The sequence below is a fragment of the Phalacrocorax carbo genome, chromosome 1 (genome assembly GCF_963921805.1).
Source record: "Phalacrocorax carbo chromosome 1, bPhaCar2.1, whole genome shotgun sequence".
In the NCBI taxonomy this organism is placed as follows: Eukaryota; Metazoa; Chordata; class Aves; order Suliformes; family Phalacrocoracidae; genus Phalacrocorax; species Phalacrocorax carbo.
In genome coordinates this window covers 123086415-123111719 of record NC_087513.1, presented here as the reverse complement: position 1 = coordinate 123111719, position 25305 = coordinate 123086415, and the positions used below count along the sequence as shown (strand labels likewise).

Below are 25305 nucleotides of genomic sequence, written 5' to 3'. Positions count from 1 at the left end.
AAGAATTAAAACCCCTTACCTTTACATCCCTGTGAATTATATTATTATCATGACAGTAACGTAGAGCTTCCAATATCTGTCTCATGTAATGACTGAAAAACAAAGACATCGTACATGACAAACCTGCAGGAGATAGTTTATTATAGGTGAATAGCAATAAGTTTTAAAAGTCAAACTGTATAAAACTAATCAACCAACTTTACCTTAAATATACAGAGTTCAGTGGAATGGAGTTTGTGTTTATAATAATAAATAATAAAATCTAAAGTTTGAGGATTATTCTGATTGAAGCCAAGGAAAATGAGAAAAGGAAAATCTGCATTTTCCATTTTGTAAATGTTTCAAATGTTCAATAATTCTACTTCATATAAGGAGGAAGTCAGGAGCCTTCACTTTTTTATAACAAAACACAGAAAGGAAAAAAGTGAGTATCAGTGCCTGATTTAGCTAGAAAGGGACTGAACCAAGATCTTGGTTTGCTTGATGCAGATTGACAACTAACTTCTTTCTCCCCCGTGTCCAAAGGATCCCCTAACAGATTACTGACCATACTACAACGCCAAGAAAGCTAACAGCATCCTGTGCTGCATCAGGTAGAGCGTTACTATTATATATCTATATCTATCTATATATAAAAAAGGACTACTCCATCTATCAAGACCAAAACACTCACACCTGCCAGGCAAGTCACTGAATGCCATCATATGAGAGAACCATAAAAGGCAAAGACAGAGAATTAAGTATTGGATTTGAAATCGTATTTTATTCAATAACTCCATCCAAATACACAAATAGTCAAGGACAAAATGCTTCAAAATTCTACTTTTATTATGCTAATTATTGTAATAAACATTCAGAATGTGGAAACAGGAATATTTATAGTATTTCAACTTTTAGCTACCAGATTGTACAACAGTATATTCCATTATTTTCCATTTATGCTGTGGGATTAATTAAAATTATAATCCATACCTGGCTACAGCCTCGCTGTACACAAATCCAGCATCTGCTCTTTTCACAATTTCAAAACACAGATCTGCTCCATCCATACTGCAGGTAAAAAAAGGGAAAAATGCTTAAGACTGATAACTACAATCAATTACATAAAAATGTTCCAAAAAATCTGCTTATTTCACTTACGTAAAATACTCTGGATACATGTACAATGCATCACTAACTAAACCAGCATTTAATAGGTAATCTAATAGAAGTGTCTTGCCACAGGTTAACTGTTTCATGCTCTCAGGTCATATAACAGTTCTCGAAACATCAGCAAAACCCAACATTTCTTTTATTGCTTAAACCGCTCATTGAGCAACACGAGCAAGACAGCAGAAAGTCAATGCCCTGTGTAAGAAGGCTCTGCAAGTTAACAGTTAATGCACAATATAATGTTAAGTGTGTTCTTAAAGGCATTACAAGTGCAACTCTGTAATAAAGACTGTAGTTATACAAAAATATTACTTAAACTGAATTTTAAATGAAGAATTTAAAAAATGCTCTAGAAATGTAGTATAGTCTTTCCAGTTAGCAGTCTCAAAGGCATAATTAAGGAGCCAAGACGATATTTCACACCTCACAGCTTCACTGAAGGCACCAGAAAACAGCGACAGCGCACATACCGTATCACTAGCTCTGATATTTGATACTTTCTTCTTTTCCCTCCTAATTGTCAGTAGTCTTTCCAATAACCTACCTTCCCACAATGAGTAGTATAACACCTTTAGATGTATGCATATTAATAGTCCTTAGGCTAAAATTAGACTACCATTTCTCTAAAACCAAAGCAACCTGGCGTGGCATAACTGCCCTCCTTTTCATCCTCCTGAAAGTAATCCAAGACAGATTTATATCTAAAAATGTTCACTGCTTGATGGAGAAGGAGCGAGTAACAAGAGTTAACAGGAACAATAAAAATCATATATTATAATACATGCTTAACATGGCACTTACAGAAATATCGATTTTAATGTCATTTTCAGCCTTCACACCTTTTCTTTTTCCTCTCCACCAGACTCAAGGGGAAGGAAAAAAAAATTTTGCAAGGTGTCTAGAAAGCCAACATTATCAGAGCCATTTTGGTAAGCTACCCAGAATGTCAGCGTGCAATCACTTTTGCTTTGTTACAGAGCTGCAATGCAAAACTTCTGCTTAAGAGTCACAAGCAACATGCAGAAGCTTTAATTCCCAAACAAATCCAAAAGGTATCCCCATGCAAAGTACACTATCATGTGGATAGAGCACTGACAACTATAAGAAAGACTGGTGACCAAAAGAAATGTGCATTCATCTAAGTAGGTGGATAAAAAATTTCCTGGCCAGTTATTTTGGCACCTGGTACCGATTTAACAAGCCCCTCAAATTGGAAATCCATATTGCCAAACCATGACTGCTTATCACTGCATCAATATATTGCTCTGGGGGTTTTCCTAGTAATTTTTCTGTCTTGCTCAGTTTCATACAGCTAGTCTGTTACAGAGCTAAATATCACTCAGAGCGAGAATATACTGTGCTGCACTATACATAGTACTGTATAGTGGCAACAGGGTCACGTTCAATGAGAACAGCATAAATCTGGATTTAGCTAGCTTGCTGGAAAAAAGCCCTCATGTCAATCTTCCTTTCAATGCTTCCTCCCAACAATTTATTTCAGTTAGATGGGAAACAAAACCTGAAACCCGAGCATCACCAAGCACTGCAGAACACAAAAAATATATGATTAACTACCAAGAATTAGGAGATGTCATTCCCATGAAGCAGCAGAACCCTTTAGAAGACTAATTACACTCTGACTTGTTAGAAACTACAGAAAAATAAAGATCTAGAGGCGCTCAAGATTTTTGGCAGTGTCAGTAGTTGCTGAGACACTGAGCCAAATGTCATTCCTTTACACTAACTTTTCTATTAAACAAGGTGTTTCTAATCAGAATAGTCTTTAACATGTTTTTCCACCTCCCACTTATACGTACCAGCATTTTTCATTTAAATTTTGTAACAGTAAGTGGCAGTTTGAATTTGAGACTTTTATCTATCTGAGGCTGCAAAAGCAAGAGTCAGACTCAGTTATAAGGAACCCCAGAAAATTCAGTGCACTAACAGACTAAAATCTCAGAAATATCACAATGAAAAGATGACTTTGCAGAAACTGAAAGGCTTATGTGATGCAAGAGCAGTAAGTTTTGAGATACCAATGAAATGGAAGTTAAGGAAGTCTCAAGGTTTTGTAAGGAGTATCGGCATTAGACATGTGAAAACCATAAAAATAAAACAAATAAGTTAGTTTAAATCCACTCAGATAAACACACAGAGACATACACATGCTGAAGACACAGGTGCATGATGCAAAGAGGTTGGTAAAATTACACCTCACTCATAATCTGAGAGGGAAACGTCTGATACCAGTGGAGGGCACTCACGGAAGCTACATAAACTGACTGGGACAGTTTATGGTATTTACACTGAAAAGTGCCAGCTAAAGAAACTCTGAACAGGGAGTTACCACTACGTCTGAATTGTTTGGGTATCTATCCAAACTATATCCCCCAATTTCCCATATTCTACTATTGATTTTTTCATATTTTTAGCAGAACTGTGCCTGGATCTCAGCCCTTTGGAAAAATGTTTCTTTCCGTAGCTCTGATCAGTGCTACTCTGTACCTTGAAAATCTTTCTACTGTTCTGCACAAAGCTGGTGATAAGTTGCAACCTGCCCAGAAAGTTTAGTCCTCAGTCATATTTAATGCAGAAATACATTCTGAGGCTAAGGGTCACTCTGAAGAATAGAGAGTATACTCCAGAAGAGATCCACATTTTAATACTGGGGTATGATAACTTTGAAATTGCAGACGGCCTAATAAGATGTGGCCTACAACTTAATATATTGATGAAGAATCAGAAAGTTTGAGAAACACTGCTTTAGGAAATTGAATTATTACTTTAAGGAAGAAAAAAAAAAAAAAGACTTGGCATATTGCTTCTGAGTGTGCTGAGTTTTGTACCATGTATGTTAAAGGTCTGTGCACAATGGCATTTATTCCTTCAGTTGGACAGTTTTTATATACTTGCCATCTTCACTGAATACAAATAAACTGCCATAAATTAACGTTAAAAATATAGTATTAACGTTTTCTTGAAGCCTTCTGTAGCAACCTCTGAAAATTAAGACCAAAAAGTACAGAAACTCTTATTTCCTATATATTGTCCATGCATCCAGGGTTTAGCTCGTTCCAGATAATTAAATGATCTTCTTGAGTTTACCTTCTCAGCATCTGTTTAGAGGCTTTTTCAGTACTTTAGATTGAGGTATTTTTACCATTTTGATGACAGCCAAGAGATGAGTTTCAGTACTTCTCATAAACTTACTCATTCCATTTAGTTACAAACAATGGACAAACTTTACCGAGTAATACTTAATTCCTAAATCACAGTGTAGAAGATGATCTTAGGAGACGTAAGTAATTCTAAATAGGTATGCTTGGAAACAATATTTTACTAGCATTTTCATAGCGATAGTCAAACCTACTAAATAGCATGAAAGAAAGAACATATGCATACTTAAAAAGCACTGGTTTTGGCAGTAACAGTAGGACTGTACCTAACCTGAAATCTTTACTCCATACTCCAATTTAATGTTAAAACCTCCATATGTCAGCAAGTATCATGAGGCCATACAAAAATACTCACTTTACAGTAATGCTGTGTGAATTAGTTCATATTTATACAAACTCTTGAAAATACAAGTATGCATAGGTATTTTATATTGACTTCTACCAATTAATTTTGCGTAAAAGTGGGTCTTCCGAAGCTTTACTAAAATAACACAACTTAATAGCCTGTGATAATTAAAGTTATAATAATGCCAAGATTTCAGTGCATGAATGTCTCAATGCTCTGAATTCTCAGTTGCTCTGCCAAATTTTGCCACTTATTTTAAAAGAGCCAAAATCTCATCCAAGATAAAAATCTTGATTTCTATGTCTGGCCTTGTCAACAGGAAACCCCCAAAGACTGCTTGTTAAGCATTAAAACTAATGAAGTCTGTTTTCCCATTAATTCCTGTCCATCAAATTAATGAAATCAATAAATACTAAGCAAACGTAAGATGAAAACCTGATCTCTCTCTCCTGAAACGTAAGTTAGCTTTAAATTCTCTATTGCTTCATTTGACTCTAATCAGGCAATAGTTTACAGGCTATCAGGGAAAAAAGAGAAACACCATACCCAGACCAGATAATTGCCTACACTTTGTCTCCACAAGTATTGAGGCTACAATGTACTGAATATGCGTAACATGTTAAAAGAACAACAAAAAAATCCCCAATACAAACACAGTGTAAACATGAGTTTTATCAAGTAAAAAAAATCTGTCTTTATGTCAGAGTTTGACGTCAGAATATTTAATACTTGGTGGAATTTGGTTTTCTTAAAGCATTTAAAATTAGAATTAGTCACTTTAGGTTCCCTTTCAGTACACGGGAAAAAACAGCACATACAGAGATGGCTCAGAGGAATTTTTAAACATCTGAAGTTAAGACAGACAGAAGCTCTAATTTAATGACTTCTCTAAGTGTATTGTAACTTTTAAAAATGAATTTGAAAGTTTTTCCTTTTGTTGGATATTTTGAAAATCTGGCCCAAACATTAAACCTAGAAGCATCTGAAACTGTCTTCTTTCAGTAATCACAGCAACCTGTTTCGGTGTGAAAAATACAGATTTTAGTTTCTTTTGATTTTACTTTTAGAAGTTAACAATTAAGACTTATTTTTATCCTAGATACTGCATTATGCAAGTATGAAAGAAGTACAGTAAAGCCATATAAAAGGTGAAGGAATACAGGTGAGACTGCATTTAAAAATAAAACCATAACTAAAATCCTGACATGATTAAGTAAAATAATGAAAAAAGTTTTCACTCCATAAATTAAGAAGCTGTGCTATTTTGCAGTATTGTAACAAAGCAGAATAAAGAGATAGCATTCATTTTCTCCATTTTTTTCCTCTAAGCACTTCAACAAAGCAGCAGGATTTAATGTACCGTCATTTAAATGCTCACCAGCTTGTGCTTAATGTAAACCTAAGTAACTGCAATCATTTTAAAGTACTGCTTTTATGAATCTGAGACTTTAAGACTAAAGCATTTTTACATGCTAGCTAGGTTAAATGGCAAAGTTAGGCTGTATAGTTATATACATATAACTGGTAAATATAAGTAAGATCAGTACTTCTAATATCCCATGTGAAAAATCTCTCTTAGAATGCTCTAAGTAAAGCAAAACGACCTACATATAGTGGCGAGACAATATTCTGCAAATGACCAGATATTAAGATATTTGCAATTCACCCACTACTTATATATCCGAGCTCTTCAGCATGAAAGGTAAGTATTCTCAGTCCACGTACTTTGAGTATACTGAGGATAAACAGCATATAACATACTTTAAGTCTAAAACATGGCTTTCAGATACTTCAAATGGAATTTACTTTGTTTTAGAAAAATTGCAGGTAGCTGACCCTTCTCAAAGTGTTCTTATTGATAAAGACCAACAGTCATTAGGAAAAAAAAAAGTAATAAGCAATAGAATATAAAAGCAAAAGCGATAGTTATATACAACACAGAAAACAGCATTCTATGTAAAAATAGTGTTCCTCCCCACCACATGCATGGAACTACCAAGCAAACATCATGTGACAGGGTCAGCACTGTCTAGAATAGCACAATATTGAACAAATAAAGAAATAAACAAGATTGCCCCCCCCCCAAATGTAATTTTTTAAAATAGCAGGAAAGTTTCATATATTATTTTGTTCTTTGCAAGGCACAGCCTTAAAAAAATAAAAAGATTGCTCTCATCCAGTTTGACACTGTAAAATGTGTCTATTTGATGTGCTCTTATTGACTACATGCTTGGATTAGGTAAAAGGTCATAGTCAACTCAGGACTAATGATAAATCCATTTGATATAAAGCTGTTAGCAAATAACACCACAGAATGGGAAAGAAAACTGTGCCTGTATGATAAAGGCTATCACTGACCCTGTCTCAGCTGCAAGGTCTCTCTAGAGGCTGCAGTGGATCTCTTCCATCAGTAGAAAGAGTCCCTCACCCTTCTGGGGAGCAGCTCGGGGGTATGTGTGGAAAATCACTTGGCACGGGCACATACTTTATTTATGATATAATAATATCTAAATTCTTTTAAAATAACAATTTTACATTAAGACTAAGACTGTCTGGGACACGACCTGCTTTGTACTCTATGCACGCACTTAATCTATTACGGCCAACTGCTTCTGTGCAGTTTATTACAGCAGTACCTCATGGCTAATGGCAACCTACGGGTAACTTGACATGGTCACCCCATTCTAAAGAGTGCTTGAATTTGTGTATAAATAATGGTTAAAAACATAGCTAATTTTTTGGTGTTAAACATCATCGCTACTGTTCATGTTCATCAGTGCTTCTACAAATTGTGACTTGATTTTTTTAATGTTTATTGTAACAAAAGTTGTCAAAATTGGGCACAGATTGTATTTATTCCTGAGTTGTACAATCTCTTTTTAACAGATACATGCTGCGTTTACTTATTTAACTTGTACATTTTTGTTACAATAGCTTTGGCAAGATACTCAGGGTCATTTAAGCAGCTGCTCCATGTAGCTCACTTGTTATGAAACAGTAGTCGACCTATGTCTCATTTAGGCACAACTGATGGTACAAAGTTTTTGATTTGGTTATTGTGTGCATTTCATGTGCTGGCCGTGAATTAATTTTCATGCAAGGCACCTGCCAGTCCACAAATAGCCCATCAGCAGCTGGGCTTATATCTCCTCTTAAGATCTGTGTCACATTTCCCTTTTCTGTCATTTCAGATTAACTAGACCCTAATAAAATATATTTTATCACTCTAGACAGAACTTAGTTGCAAAGCAGTTAAGTTTGTTATAATAATAGCATATTGAATAGAAAGCAGTATGAGGGAAAATAAGTTACCTACAAATACATAGATGCTTTTGTACTAACCAGAAGTTTCTTCTTATGGGCACAATTATATAGTATGCTACTAAACCAATCAAGCTCAGACAATGCAGTCTTACTTCACAGCAAACATCAGTCTTCTGTTGAATCACTTTACCAAAGCACCCCCTAAAGCATAACTCATTGTGCCCACAACTGTTCCATTCCCTGCTACATTTTGAGCACAGGTATTCCAAGTGTCTCATTTTCTATCGCTGTTTGTTACAAGAGAGTGATGTGTTATATTGTTCAAGGGAGACAAGGACATATGAGATGGTCAAGAATTATTATCCTTCAAATAATTTAGCCTCATATTTCCCTCTTTCATGTGGCCCGGAGTCAGGTAGAGTATTTACATAGTAATCTTACTACTTTCTATGTATACAAACATAAATTATACTAGGCTTATTATTAAAAAATACTTACTGCTTTTGTATCATATTTCTGAGCTACTGGCATGGTAAAAATAGAAGTAAAACCTTTTTGCCATTTCAAAATCTTGTTAATTATCATAGTATGTCTCCCCGAGGTGTACCTAATTATTTCATAATAGGGTAATTAAAGTCCCTGGGTCCACGCTTTGGGATATACGAAATAAAAAACCAAGTCAGTATTGAATGATAAATTACAGCAAGGAAAGCATAAAACAATTATTTCACCCAATCATAGGTTTATAAACTCACCTAAAATAAAAAAAAAGCAGAAGACTTTCAAGCAACAACTTTCAGCTTTCAACAATTTGTTTTGCTCTTGCAACCTAACTTTTTCTCTACCTCAATCGTAAAGCTAATATGTGAGAATTATTTTTTAAGTGCATATCTTGCATCAAATATTTGGCTTTAGGGGGCATACCAATTTGACCTAACACACCGGCATGATGTGTCTTGCTCCAATGTAAGCAGGCTAAATGCATCAGAAAACAAAATGCAGGAAGATCAGAGAAATTAAAGAGGTATATGCCCAGACACACTAGGAATGCATGTGTGGGGAACATAAAAAGAAGAGCTGGTAGGTACAGAGAAGAGAAGGAAGATTGAATACAGAAGACGCAGTTAGCATTCTGCATGTCAGGTTTTAGCTAACCGGGTAGGACAAAAACAAACTCAGGAAGGGCTAATAATTTTCCCCCAAAGAAGGAATGTGCCAATTTAGGGGCTGCCCCCCTTCTTGTTTCTCATTGTTGATTAAAAATACCCACTTTACACTGCTGAAAAGTCATGTTTTGTTCACCTTCCATATGCCAATGGTAACCGAACTCTTAGATTTGAACTTCCAAAACAAAGCTTTTAGACAAATGCCTCTTTTCAAGTGATGTGAACAGGTATAGCGATTTACAGGAATACTTAAATACTCCAACAAGCTTTACTTTCTTGTCAAGTAAAGGAAAAGCAGTGTTAAAGAAACAATAGTCTGGAAAAAAAAAAACAAACAAACAAAACTTCACACCTGGACTAGAATATCATCAATTTCCCAAAGATGATGACTATGAGCAGATTTTTAACTCATTCTCATGTATTCTATTAGGGACATGGCAGCCATCAATGAAACAGTATGTCTGCCCTTAGGAAGCATGCTATAACGAATCAGCCTGATGTTAGCCACTTAGCCAGTGTGACAATTTTTTTCACTTGGGACAATATGTACTTGCCAGAAAAAAATATTTCCATAGCACTCAAGACTTCTGAGCTACAAAACAAGCAGGTGGAAGCAGACATACTTTTAGGATTTTATTTAGCAAATGCAAGAGAGAGGTAAAATGGAAGAGAGAAACTTACAACTCAAAGACCATATAAAGCATTCCATCTGAGCTGTATGTCTCCAGTAGTTCAACAATATGAGGATGCTTCAGCATGTGACAAATACTGGCTTCCCTCTTCAGATCTGTGGAAGATAATAAGGTAGTGTATTAGCTACATAACCAAGCTATTAAATTAAAAAAAGCATTGAAAACGATTAGAACACAACATTTGGAAACACGTACACATCTGAAATTTCTATTAAATTCTTTCACCTTTATAAAGAACACTGATGAGATGATATTTGATTATTCTCCTTCATAACTTAAGTGCGAAATTAAATTAAAAAACTCACATAGATCTGAAAATATAAACACATAAAACTTAATAGGCTTTCTTGGTTTGACCTAGAGGTCTCCATACATATGCAGACTATACCAAGATTTTAATCCTAAATATCCAGTAGCACTGCGAAATTATCTCCAAATATAGAAAACAGGCTCTTTTACCACACTACGTAACTATTAAAACCTGGAGGTCTCTAGTCTGATCCCTCTGCTCAAAGCAAGGTCAACTAAAGCAGGCTGCCCAGGACCACATCCCAGCTGGGTTTTGAACATCTTCAAGAACGAAGACTCTACAACCTGTCTAGGAAACTTATATCTGATCACCCTCGTAAGTAAAGAAGTTTTTTTCTTATGTTCAAAATTCTTGCCGTTTACTTCTTATATATGGATATTTTTTTTAAATCACAATATATGAAATGACACCTGCATAAATTAACCAGCATATATTAGCTCACATCTCTGTTCTAGAGAAGAGAGAAAAAAGAAGAAAAAGTGAATAAAGAAAGAGCAGAAACCACTGTGGCATCTCTCAAAGCTTGAGAGATTTTGTTTTTAATCAAACAGTTTTACTTTTTCTGATCACAAGTCAATCCTTCTGCTAGTAAAAAAATGAAAGAAAATTAATTTAGTGCGGAGTTTTTTTGCTGCTTTGTTGAAACAATTCAGTATTTTTGTTACTTAATCATCCTGAAACTTTTTTTAACTTATGACTAGTATTCCAGAAAAATATCAAGATCCTGAAAGAATAACCTTGATGGTAATTTGAGAAGAGAGGAAAATACTACTTCGTATTCTGAAGTAGAAGTTTTACTTTTCTATTCTCTTTCCATACAATTGTTCATTGTTCAAGAATGTCCTACGTATGTATTTATGGGAAAATATAAATACGTTTTTTGGGTTTGAGAATGTTTACCATATTGTTGTGCTACAGTAGTAGAAAGAAATTTAAAATGCACCATTTTCATATGTGCCTTCTTGCACTTCTAAAATGAATCAATAATATTCAAAAATACAAGCAACGAGATTAACATTCTTTCAGGTGAAGCATTTAACAGGTTACTCAGATTTATGCTAGACTTTCAATCTTTTAGTAATCTATAAATTCAGAAAAATGCTCAGAATTTGGAAATGACTGAATTTTAACCCAGGAAAACTGTTCATATTCACAGAGTAAAAATTTTCTTCCTAGAACTTACATATTACACTTGCATCATGTGCTTCCTCCCTTCTTGCAAATATAATCTAAAAGCAAAATGAGCAGAGCAACCCCTTAGAAACCATTATGTAATGTCATCTTAGGAAGTTCAAAGAGAGCAGCAAAAAGAAGCAAATAGCTTTCTCTCACTGATACAGAAGAAATTCAGATAAAGAAACTAATGTAAAATTTGTCCTTTATACAGAGTTTCTATCAAGTAAGAAAACAGCAGTATGTCTTTCATTGTTGAAAATACTTGCATATCAGCCTTTACATCACCTTCATGCAGAGGAACTACTAAAACCATATTGTAACATTCCCTTCCATCATGCTTAGGCATTGATTTGACACTAAGTGATTACCACCTCTTTTCTAGACACTGAGGCTCTCCTTGTGTTTCACTGAAGTACACATCCTGTCTTTCGGAAATAAGATCACAGGTAAGCATATCAGCAGATAGCATAAAAGAATAGAAAAACTATGTGATTCTGTGGATGACTATGATCTCCAGAAAGTATGGCACTTCTATTTTGTCTCACAATGACTTTAATGCTACCACAATTCACCATGGTATCTGATACCTATTTTAGACGGAAAGCAAAGTGAAAATCCAACAGGAAACTACAGAAAAGTTCTGCTTTATTTACAGGTAAAAAAATGTGTTCAAAATAGTTTATTTTGGCTGTTTACTTTATTAGTTTCTTGTAGGCTTTATTTATATTTTGAAGAGAAGTAGAACTGTGAGGAAGAAAATACATGCTGCCATTTACCTTGTTCCTTTCCGTAATATTGCATGAGTGAAACAATTGCTCACAGACTGAGGCAGCAGAGGAAGGAGAAAGTGGAAAATAAAATTTCTAAACAGGAAAACAAATGAACAGAAGTCACAGAACAAGGCTTTGTGTGACTAAGGGGTTTTGGAGCTAAAAGCAAAAAAAAGCCCTACAGCAGTCCTACTACAAAGTCCCCAGCAGGGACTTATTCAACAGTAGACCTATTAAGGACGAAGAAGAAAACTAGGTATATAGAGACAGACAAGTACATACTACATTGATTCAGCAAAGCTACAGGGCAGAAAAGAGGTGAGAGACTCTGCAGGCTATTTGGACTGTGATCCAACTGTCAAAATATGCCATGTTTAAGACCATTAAAAAGGAAAGGAGAGGGAGGAGAAAAGGCAGAGATGGCACATATATTTCATTGTTTTCACTTAAAAAAATTACATCATTGCCTACTCAATCCCTTATCAAATGCTTTTACCAGACTGGATTAAATTTCATCTCCGCATGTTCCTCAAGAGGTAATTAAAATCCCAAGTGCCTACATATACTGTTCCAGTTATGAACATAAAACCAAGCAGATGTTTGGCTGCGAGCAGGTAACTGAAGATTTCCCAAGAAAAATCCCATTATCTTGTGAGCCACTGTATTATCTGTAACTTATCACTCTGAATATAACATCATAGGAACTATTTACTACCTCCTGTGAAGTTTTCTAAACCTCTTGCTATTTTAGCCATGTCACATAGTAATAAAGGTCCCACACATCCCATATCAAAATAAGCCTTTCATATTCTAAACACCTAAAAGAGCTTCACAACAACTCTAGAATCTGCCAACGGACTAAGTTGGCTTTAAGCAGCAAGAGGTGACATGTACCGTTTACTAATAGTTATGCATCTCATATTTAGAACAGTCTCCTTATCTGGTAAACCACACTTAGCTAAAAGAACATACCTTAAGGCAAGACAAGGTCTTAGAATCTAAAACAAATTGTCATCTTTTAATTGCTGGACTATTTTACTTTATATTTGAAGCCTTTTTGAACATTTTTATCTATTCTTTTCTTGGTATGGCTGAAGAAATGACTTTCTGTTCTGTTGTTTAAGCCTTCTCTGTCAGCACTTCTTTCAAAATTAAACATTAATGACAACAGAGATAATAAATAGAAGAGCAAGGTTTAAAAGCGCAAGTGTTAAAAGTTTGTCTGCCAACTGCATGAAAGTTGTTGTTCCACAATAGGGAGAAAGAAGCGATGTTTCATCTAACTTGTTTAGCACACAGTCTGATACTTTACATCATAATTTGAAAAGCATTTAAAAGCATTAAACTACTGTTACCAGTAAACGTTCCAGAATTTCACACTCTGTTTACAAAACTTTGAGGGTTTTTTAAGCAACTGAAGATGTGTTGAAGTCTCCATTTTATAAATGGCTAATTATTTAGGGAGAGACACTGAAATGTTAAAATGGCATGAAAGTTCAGGCTTCTAAGATGGAAAAGGGAATTCCCAGTTACAACCACCACAGAGAGAAAATGCAGCCTTGTTTTTGGATAACAACACTGAAAATTAATTACTGGAAGCACTAAACAAATAACTGCTCTAAATAACCTTAAAGAAAGCTATGTCAGTCTTTGATAGGAAATACAGAACATGAGCATCACTTAAAATTTCCATGGATGTTAGCTACCCTAATATCCTACGCATCTCTGACAATTCTGGCAAACACCTACTTTCCTTTCAAAATCTGACACCCAAGGTTTTAAAACATCTAATGCATACGGAACGTATTTTGAAAATATGCTCGTGGTATCCTGTAGCATGGAAAAATTAGATGCTCACTAGCAGCCTAGATTATAGCACCATTTTAACATCTTAAAAGTGACAAGCAGACTGTAGCAGCCACATGTTTTTTGGTGAAGGACAGCATCAAGTTTCTTAGCAGGATGGAAGACATACTCCATTTTTAAACGTACAGCATTCTGATTTTCCAGGCTCAGTCCTTTAAAAGATTAGTTTTCCAGCCACAGCTTCGGTATGACAGTATTTTGAAAGAAAGTATCTACATCAGTAGTAAACTACTTGCTTAAAATGCTCCTATATATTTTGTACAGTGAGAATATGATTATATGTAATTCAAATAGATGTGGTCGTACTAAGTTTTAAAAGGAAATCAATATGCTTTTTTCATTTCGTTCTGTCATTCTCACCTACCATCCCTGGGTGCGCATCATGGAGAAGCTGCTGATGACTCCAACGGGAATTCTTCCAGATATAACTAAACTGAATGATGTGCTTCAGAAATGTGCCTGATGCACTCCAGTCTTGAACAGGCCACAAGGCCAGACTAGTTCTAGTTTAAAGTAACACCCTGAAGCACATATAAGGCTGACACTGAGACCTCAGCACCAACTGTTTCAGTCTACAAATGCACTGGTGTTTTGTCTTGTGGATTAGCCTTGGCTAGCTGCTGAACTCCCACCCAGGCTCTCTGCTCTCAGCAGGGCAGGGAGTAGAAAATACAAAGAACAGGAACAAAAGAGCTCATGGGTTGAGATAAAGACAGGGAGGTTTCTTGTTTAAAAGTTACTATTGTGAGCAAAATAGTTTTACTTGACAAAGTTAATTTACTGCCAATCAAAAGACATTGATCAAGGTGGAGGGAATAAAAAAGATAAACGTTAAACCAACAAATGTCTTCCCCCCTTTACCAACCTCAACTTCACTCCAGACTCCTCTACCCCCCAACTCTGAGTGGTGCAGCGGGGTGGGGGTCATGCTCAGTACACAGTGGCTCCTCTCTGATGCACTTTCCTTTTCACACCTTTCTGCTGCTCCAGCATGGGTCCTCCACCGGCTACAGGGGATATCTGCTCTGCCATGGTGAACCTCCTCCTTCCCTGACCTTGGCATTCCCTATTTTTGTTCCATGCTCCCCAGGCCTTGCTCCAGTGTTTCCTACCCTTCCTTAAATATATTTTCACAGAAGCACCACACTCATGGCTGATGGTTTCCAGCTTTGGTCTGCTGGAGCTGTATGGAACCAGCCGTGACCAGTGCAGGGCAGCCCTGAGCTTCTTCCCATGGAAGCCAACCCTGCAGCCTCCCATTACCAAAAACTTGCCACTTACATTTAATACAGGTCTGCTCCATTTCCTAGTAGCCAAGACTGCACTAGACACCGCGCTTCAAGGGGTTCCAGAAGAGTTGACTACCCCCAAGATGAGCACACCACATTACACCTCTGTCTCAAGACAGCATGTAACAAGCACACAACACCCTGCACAACAGCAAACTCTAGTTTAATCAATCATACTGTACCTGAGGTCACACTTCCAAAACCAGGTAAGCTTTCAGGGCAATACTAGCTTAAAAAGTTTCCCTATCCCCTCTCTGCTCACTCTCTTGCTCTTCTGTGAAAATTACTTTTAGGCTTTGATATTCTAATAATATAGCAAGGAAGTCATAAAAGCTCTCAGCACAGCCAACATACTGCAACAGGAATGAACAGCTGGAGGTTGGCACATCCTATACGGACATTGGCAATGAAACTCCTATACTACAGAACCATGGTGATGTTTCTGCCCCAAAGGGGTTTGGGGTTTTTTTTTTTCTTTCACAAGAGAGTATTCCTCTTTCTCTTAATTGAAACCGCACTTTCTACCTTCCTGGTGTATGTGACCAACTCCTCATCACACAGATACATCTGACCACTTATTGGCTCCTTGTCTCAATAAGCAGTAAAAGCTTTCCTGCCTGCCCTCCCACACACTTTGGGGTGGCTAAAGCTCCGCAGTAGCCAAGCTGATTTAACTGCTGGCTGTTTCTCCCTTCATCCCACACATATCTTGCCCTCTGCTCCACTGTGCAGCAGCCTGGAGCTTGTCACACCATACACCAAACCATTTCAGTAGTAACTCAGTAAAAAAACAATTCATTTTTTTCCCCACTGGCTCGATGTCACGCAGTCTTAGTGTGTGAAATGGCTTGGTGAGCAATATCAAGTATAGAAGCTGGCTTGAAAGACAAGAAAGGAATATGGAAGGAGAAAGCAAATAAGACTAGGAAAGCCAGCACTTGGAGCTGCTTTGGATGTTGCAAAACACAAGTACAACTACAAGCATACACCTTTCCTGGCAAAGTGTCTCCATTGTCACCAAGCATTTTATTGTATAATCAATCTGTACCTTAACAAACATACCTAATACATATACCAAACAGAAACAAATGCATATAGCTTGTGAATGGCCCTTGATAAAAACACCATGGTAATGAACACTTACAATGACAATGTGAGTTAATCCATCTCCAGTCAGTATCTTTTATTTTAATGCTACTGTAGCATTTGGAATCAAACTGATGACATGAAGAAAGACAAACAAAATGCAGTTACAGCTAATGCTCAATAATCAGAATCCATTTCTGAGCCCCACCCCCCATGCAGAAACCTATGGAAATCTCAATTTTGTAGAATCAGACTTCATAGACACTCAGCAAATTCTGAATAACTTCCATTTTCTACTCTATTCTTTCTCAGTTTTTAGACATAAATATAAACATGTTAATCGTTTTTTAGCTGGAGCTGGGTGTCTTGGGACACTTAAAAGGCAATTTTCCTTCCTCAGTTCATACTCCATTAGCTATGAAGAACATGAAAGTGGGTGTAAAAAAACACTTTCCTTTCACAACTTCTGATACATCCACCAGACTTGTCCAGAAACACATATCTGACAGATATGGTAAATTGGTTTGCATGGTTGTGTGCATGAAAGCAAACCCTCCTTCCTTTTACTCATTTCCTCATTTTTATTGGCATACAAATAAGCAATGGTTCATAAATAAGATGGTGTATTTTGGGTAATGAATCAACTCTGAACTAATAAAAGTGTTTAAGAATGTCTGAAAGAATATTACTAGCTGCCTATTACAGATAATGAAAAGCAAATAATTTAATTTTATTTAATTAAATGATAATTCTTAGCAACTTTTTACAAAGCACCAACCACAATGAAAAAAAAAAATCTAATCTAATCTTTCTCAGGCGGGAACAAAGATTGGATAAGCCCATATCTCTCCTCTATGATTTTCTGCATTCTACCTCCTCTTGGTTTATGCTCAACAGCAGGTTTAGTGAGGTAGGGGAACAGAGGAAGAAGAGGGGAAACACAGCAAAGTGAAACGGACACTTCCTAGATTTTTTTTTCCTTTAGATGCACAATCTGTACTTCAAAACACTGTTAGTAGTTCTCCCTGATGCAAAGTAGCAGTTTCAAAAGTGTTTCACAAACTCAAGGGGACACATTAATCAGAAGTATTTTTATAGACTCCATAAACTGATTTAAAAAAGGAATAAGGAGGGTTCTCTCTGTCACAAGTTTGGACTTCCAAACAGAAACGGAGTTCCTGCTGAAGATATTTTGGAACCTCTGCTGTAAAATCTGAAACATGTTCCCTATCTCCCAACATTGCTCTGCTTTCAATAAGTAATGAAAGGAAATCGAAAATGGTCACTGACTCTCAAGCCATGATCAATCAAATTATGAAAGTGGGTTCACTACTGATAACCGTATTATATTAAATCCCATGTTCCCACCTGTTATGCAGCACTGCATCATAGTCTGAAACCCAACACCTTCCCAATTACCATAGACCACATGTCGTTACACTACAAACCACAATTTTAAGCATTTTGTGATACAATGAATTCTTTAACAGAGGGAAGTGGAAGGGTATGCGCAGAAGCTGATCTGTCAGAGTATGCTGTGAAACTTCTTTTAAAAATAAAACAAAAAAATAGAAAACCTATTTGATGCAATTTGTTTTTGGCAAGAGAATGCTACACACTGGCTGGAGCGCTGAACTGGCAAAATGCTCCGCTGTAAGGTCACAGTGGTCTCTATTGAAATGACTGGAAGGTCATAATTTCATTAAGTTACACAGATTGTTTTTTCTTGTAGTGAAAAGTAATGGATAAACACTTAAAACTAGCACCCTCATTAAAAGCAACAATTGTTCCCTCTTCTGTTAACTCGTTCTCCCCTCCTGTACCACCTCTCCCCTTCATGCTAGTGCAACTGCTTGTGCAACTGCATAATAGACAGGACCAAGGAATCGGTCCAACTGCAAACAATTTTTTTCCCCTCCCCTCAGAGCTATCTTTCAACCAGACTAGTTCTGTCTATCTGTGCAAACACGAACACAATAGTGTTAATAGCACAGCAATAGAAACAAATGGCCAGATTACAGCAGCATTACTCATCTCAACAGCAGCACTGGCTTAAAATCTTTGACAGTACGTCAAATCACACCCGTCTGTAACATTGCTGTCCTCCTCCCAAAGACAAAATAAGTCAGAAAGCTAAGAACACTAGATTTCACAGTATTATCAGGAAATGCTAACTTGCAGTATCTTTATACTTTCATTTATTTAACTGAAACTCAAATTAAAGTTGAAAAATGAACTCATAAGTCAGGTCCTATTTCTCTTTCCTCTCTGTAAGTTCCTATGTTTATGCAACTCCAAGTCAACATGCGTACCTACAGATTTCTCACTAGGTGGCAACACAGCTCCTACTTTGAACTGGAACGTAGTCAGCAACTGAATACGAAAGGTAGCTGCATTTACTTAGCTGCAGAGAGCTTCGTCCAGTTTCATACCATTGATCTGATTAAGGATGATTACAGTTCAGACCTAAGAACAACAACAAAAAAAGTATCCAGATTCTGTGGAAGACCATTCTCTCCACTACGCCTCACAAGCCACCCAGAGCTGATGACTACACCAGTGATCTACTATGCTGCACACATCGATACTTGTATTACACAACTAGAACACATTTAAGCACAGTTTGCTACTGTGAGCCAGAAGTTCCTTGTTTAATCCACAAAGCTATAACAGAGCAGTGTGTTTATTGCTCTGAAGTCCAGCAAAAAGCTTTAGAAAGCTAGAACTTGCAAATAATTCAGTTTAAATAACTGGAATTTATCTTTTTTTTTTAAAGGTAAATCACAGTGGGTGAGGTTTTTGTTTTGTTTTCTTTGGTTTGGTTTTGGGTTTTATTTTTGCTGCAGGGGTGGTGTGTGTGTGCATGTATGCGTGTGTTTAGGTTTTCTCTTAAGCCTTCAGGCAAGGCAATGCGGGTAATGTATATCTCAGAATGAGCTAAAAGCATCACTATCCAAGTTAAATTCCAATTGCCAGAAAAATTTTAAAACCAAACTTTGACATCTCTTTAATATTTTGGCCAAAATTCATGTTAACCAGAGGTTAGCCTTTACAGTCCTTTTTAGTACTCATGTACTAAAGTGTAATGACATTACATCAGGTAGGTACCTTTGAAGGCAACAGAACATTTTCAGGGAAAGAATGTTACTTGATCCTTAAAAATTAAAAGTTATTTCTGCTCCTTATCATTATAATATTTGCAGTTTTCTTTTGGTTTGAAATGTCTTTTCTTCTGTGGCCTAGCCTTTTTCTGAACATAATGGCAGGGGAATTTACTTTCTGATATTAACAAAGAATCTCAATTTTACAGGAAGAAGTCTGGAATTTGAAAGCCACAGAGGAAATCTATTCTCACCAGATTCAGCTAGTCTAGACAAAACGTCCCTAACTCCTGTTCTAGAAGGGTTAAATAAACCATTACACTGCTGCTGTCGAACACTAACAGGCGGAAACAGAGTGCCCAAAGGCACTCGGGAGAAGGCATTGACTGATTAAGATGCTTCTCATACAGAAAAAATTTACTTGTTTGTTTGCTTTGATCAAAGTTTCTTTGGCCTTGAACTGCTGGGCTCTGCATACCCAATATGAAACCAGTTGCTCACTAATGCCAGAAAGGAAATAGTCTATTTTGCCTATATCAAGTCTAGACAACCCAGACAAACCCAGCATCTAAAATATCAGTCTACTCTGATGAAATTAATTCTACAATGTCACATAGCTCAGTGAGTGACACCATTTTAGTTGTGGTACCTGCGGCATGCAGCACAGGTTACTTTACAGCTTTTCCTCAGTTAGGTAAAAGAGTGCAAGTTGCTTTATACACTGCTGTCCTGAGACAGCCTGAGTACCAAAAGCTGCCCACAGCACACTGCACTGTAGAACAGCATCTACAGTGTACTGTGGAGATGCATGCTGAGTAATAAATAGATAACTATCTGGCAACTTTTAAGGATTATACCAATTCTGTCTAACTAGGAAATCCTGTAGCAGAGTGATGTCTGCATGCTGGAAAACAATTACCATATCAAAACTTGTTTTTGATTGAGTGACAGAACAATGCCAGGAACCAGAAAACTCTTTCCAAGCAGTAGTACATGAGGATAAGAAAAAAGTTAGTTTTGGTTTGCTCCCCTTCTGCACATGCTTCTCTTTGCAATTATTACCAAAAGCCATAGATTTTTCTTTCTTTTCTTTGTTAACTGACACATTATAAAGCAAGTTTTGTAAAACAGGTGTGCATGTCTTTCTTCAGTAACAAAAAACCCATTACAGAATGCATTCTTTACCAGCACTTTCAGGATTTCATGCTAAGAACCAAAAAGTTTTAATTAGCCTTCTAGTTACTTCCACATATTCATAAAATACTATTAAGGTTGCAGCGTTTTAAAGAGCACATTTTCCCTTTTCTGCTTCTGCAGTTGCAATACTCCTCCAAGCCTCTGAAACCAATGCCTTTAGAATATATCCCCCCTTTCATTCCACAGAAATCAAATGTTAGTGATGAAACCAGTGCAACTCATCTCAAACTTGTTTCTAGCAACATTCAAGTCACAGCTCTAGGAATAAGGTTTTAACTTGCTTAACTTGTCTTGGATTGTACAACAGGCCAAAAAATACTGCAACATTTTACAAGTAGTCACTTATGCTTTTCTCTGTAAACTTGCCAAAACTGGCAGAAGTAACATATCTCCACAAAGAACCTATCCAATGCCAGTTTTGCCTATGAACTGATTTGAAACCTTTTGCAATTAAAGGTTATCTGAGAAATATTTTCTTTCATAATATTCACACACTTGTCATGATATTTAAAGGACAATTCCTCTTCACCAGTACAGACATGAAGAGTTTACTTCTTTAATCTCACCCAAGCATTAAGAAAACAGCATTTCATTTCCCCTCTATTTTCTGGTGATGAGTGAGGAACAAAAAAAATACCTAAAATTCATACTTAGCAAAAACTGAGTTAGAAATGGTTTGGTCACCTAATCCAATCTGTGAACTTAGAAATTATATCAGAAAGCAGGAGATACAGACTTGAAAACAGTACACTGCAGGGCTTTTTAAATAATTTCTGAGTTTCCCACTGCCTCTGAAATTCCAGGTGATGCCAACGGCAAGAACTGCATAGTAATATACAAAAATTTCCTTCGCTGTTACAATGCATTCCTAGGGACTGGCATCGATCTATAAAGCCTTGCAGTAACCAGCTGGGGATAATGGATTGCTCCTCCTGCTTGACAGAGCAAAGATTATTTAAGTACTTACACTCAGTACTTGCATATAAAACACCCTCAGAACTGAATAAACCTTCTTCAGGTGTTAAAAGGCTTGACTCAGATCTGTTCCAGCAACTAACCTGTATTATGTCACACCTGCACACTCAGCATGAGATCCATTTTCTTTCTTTGGTATCCAAATATTAAATGATGACCAATTAGAGTAAGAACAGAACCTTATAAATTCTGTCTATTTTTCTTGCACTAAAGTGCGAGGCAACAATAAGCTTGCATATATATTAAAAGGTCAATTCATGTGTCTGCTATTGTATCTTAGAAGTCCACAGAACTAGAATAACTGATAATCATCTGTATCCTCTGCAAAACAGCTTTATAAGAGCACTGGAAGAAACAGTTAACAGGATTCTTTTGTTCAAAAGAATCAAATTTCCTTTCCTCACAAGTTAAAAAAAAAAAAGATTAAGTATCTGTCTACATTAAATACCACAATGATAAAGACTTTCATTGACATGATGGGGTATTTGGAAATGTAAAACACAACACTCACAGGTCAGCTGAATTTAGAGCCCTGACCCATTCCACAGATTCTTTAGACCACCTTTCCTGTCGGCACAACTAAACCAAAACCATGTCTTAACATGACAACATGACTCTCAGGTTGAATACAGCATTGTCCAGATCCTGAAAATAATGTGATGCACGGCTAGTTGCACAAGATGTGCTCCCCACCCCTTCCTTGAAGGAGGAAGCAAATACTAGTTCAAGCCTGACCTCCCTTCCCTCACAGACCTCTTCTGGTGAAACAACCTGTTCAGTGTGTTTCATGCTGCACAACCAGGTTCTCATTTTTCCAGAGTACTGCAGTAGGCAGAAGACGACAAGAAACTGAGGCAGGGAGGGGTGTATCCACCAGTATAGGAAGGAGATGAGTTATGCATCTGCAACTTCGACATAAAAAGTCAAATTTGCAAATCCGTGAGCTGTTCGTGCAGATTGTATATGCATCTGCAACAACATTAAAAGCCAGCTCAGGTCTAGCAGAGTTTATTAGCTTAAAATGCAGTATATGCAAAACAGCTATGCTGCTTCAGGGCATGATGATACAGTATAGTGTCTCCTAGTCAATACCTGAATTAATACACCATGATGGGCTTGAGCTAGCTCCACGTAAGGTCACTTGAAAGTCACAGTGACCTTGATTCTTGATGATTTATTAGCTCAGCTACACACAAACTGTGGATATGCTAACAAACACTCCCAGAAATGGAGTGCCAAGAAAATGGGGCTGATACCCTCCAAATGGTCAGTTCTGGACTGGTGCTGAGCTAGACCTCACACATCTTCACAGACACAAGCACACTGTAAATGTTTTGTACATCCATGCGCCTTCTAGCACATCACACTGTACCTGTATTATTGCACTACTTTTTTCTTAATAGCTACAGTACTTCAGTCTCCATTTACCATAGAGAAGTAAGATTTGGTGGCTTAAAACATCCTGTTGCATAAATCTTCATCCATGAACAACTAATTAGGGAAACAAAATGGCCTCGGAGCACAGAAAAATTCATACAGTTCATAAATATGTCCTATGTTTTCCCCATACTACAGTCAGTTTGGAAAGCCTATTTGTAATTTCTAGGTAAGTAGATTTTAAAACACAATAAATTCTATCATAACATTCTTAAGCTGAAAAAAAAATTAAAGCTCTCAACACAGTTTTTTAAACCTTTGAACCTTTAGCATTGGACCTGAGCCTAAAGCTTTGAACTTCTCATCATTCTTGAGATGTGCTTTATTAAATTAAATCATCTTTCATCTTTTGTTTTCCAAATGCCACAAAGACATGAAACTGGAATCCATTTTAACCTTTTGTTACCACAAGCAATATTATTCAAGTGATGTTAGTGTTGACTTTAGAACAATAACAGACACAAAAGTACAATGTGTTGCCAGCAATGAATACTGGAATCAAAGAACGGAGAAAGCAGAAAACAATGTATCTGTCATAACCCATTTTTAAGAGTTTTTGCAAAAATACATGTACCAAGTATCTATGAAGTTATATGCCAAATTGAACTTTGAGGACTGTTACAATGGCCCATGGATTTTAATGAAAACATTGACAGAACCTTAACTTCCTGTATGTAAGTATAAATGTAAATACTGCACAAAAGTAAGAACCATTTCTCTTACAATTTTCTTTGTTTTCCTGCCTTTTAACTGCAAATTTATCTTCAAGTTCCCAAAATACTGACAAAATTCACATGATAAAAATTATGTAAAACCAGTTGCCTGCTAATAGCAATGAAATCTGATTTATCATCTCTATTTTGGAAAGGAATTTCAGTATATACATCTATCGTTTACACATAATGTAATCTGTAAGCACAAAAAGTTTGTACGAAAATGTACTAAAACTTCCATTTTCTAATTTTAAAAGTTCAAAAATTGTCTTCTGCTTCTTGTATACACATATCCCTCATTGCTATAACACATTTTCAGTATAAGCACCTAATACTGATATTTGAGTTGGACTTTGGCCACTCTGAGTGGTTAAAATCTGTTGAAGAATGGAGTCGGACATGCCTAGAACAGAGCTTGCTTGTTCTTAAAAGCTCTTTCTTGAAGTCTCAATACGTGAAACAAGCCATCCTTTTCGGAAACTTCAGGTGGATAGACTAAACTCCATTGCTGTAACAACCAAAGCAAACCACCTGACCTCAAGAACACTCTTCTGGGTTAGCCTTTGTGCAAAAGCCTGTATACCAAATGAAAATTATAATTTACATCTCAAAACTAGAGGAACAACATAAGTTACTCTACACAAACAAAACTGTTCCTTTTCCTGTTTTAGCACACTGTTACAATGGCTGCCATCTTATGGCATCACATCAAAATGCAACATGTAAATTACCCAATGGCCACAAGTCCAAAGAGCAAACAGGGAAAGCATGCCTATCTAGATTGTGCTAGTAAATGTGAAGGGACAGTTGCCCAGCTTTAACTCTCTGCCAGTCAGCGCTACCAGAATGCGTGCCCTACAGTTACAGCAAAAGAAACATTGCAAAGACAGTTCTTTTTGTCCCCTTTTGAGCCCAACCAGATGCTGAAGGAATTTCAGAGCAGTTGGAGGGTGAAGAGAGCAGAAGTGAATGTACATGTAGCCTTCACTGCTGAAAGAAATATACCACAGTATATCACTTGTTTAAAATGTGAATGGAGCTCCAGCTGGCTGTTTAGCAAATACTAAGGCTGCAGATGTTAGTCAACATATTTCTGCACTTAGAGTGTTTTCTTACAATTGAAAAGTGGTCCACCTTGACAGTGTTACAGTAGACCTTTATTGCAGCCATTATTCCTCTTAAGTCAGTACACAGGAATGAATATTCCTATATATATACATCAGTGCAAAGAGCACTGGGCCTGCCCTAAGAATCTGGTCGTCTTATTATTCAAAAGATTCCTCTGCAGGTCTGTGATGTAAAACATAACTACTCTTTGCACTCCCAAAACACTGTACTTCTGTGGCAAAAGCTAACATCTTGTTTTAGGGGGAATTAATCTTTGGAAGAATACTTGAGGAAGCACTGTACCTTTAAAGAACAGCATGAGGAGAATTAACTGTAGGGAAGTTTGTCTTCCCTGTACCACTTCAGACAGCTACCCAGACCACCACTTACACAAACAAGTAATAACACATATCACATTGCAAAAAAATTCAAGTGTTGCCCCACTGCAGTCCTCCAAACCTCTAAACTCTGTTGGGAACTGG

At 36.7% G+C, this 25305-nt stretch overlaps 1 protein-coding gene across 4 annotated transcripts in view; it reads right to left on the bottom strand.

The window, feature by feature from the left end:
- CASK (calcium/calmodulin dependent serine protein kinase) overlaps positions 1–25305 on the bottom strand; it is a 217831-nt gene that overhangs the window by 123891 nt on the left and 68635 nt on the right. For all 4 annotated transcript variants that reach the window (XM_064473093.1, XM_064473100.1, XM_064473111.1 and 1 more), the window contains exons 3-5: positions 9786–9891; positions 973–1050; positions 20–92 (exon numbers count right to left, since the gene is read on the bottom strand). In XM_064473093.1, coding sequence (XP_064329163.1) covers positions 20–92; positions 973–1050; positions 9786–9891 — 257 coding nt within the window. The remainder of the gene's footprint in view (positions 1–19; positions 93–972; positions 1051–9785; positions 9892–25305) is intronic.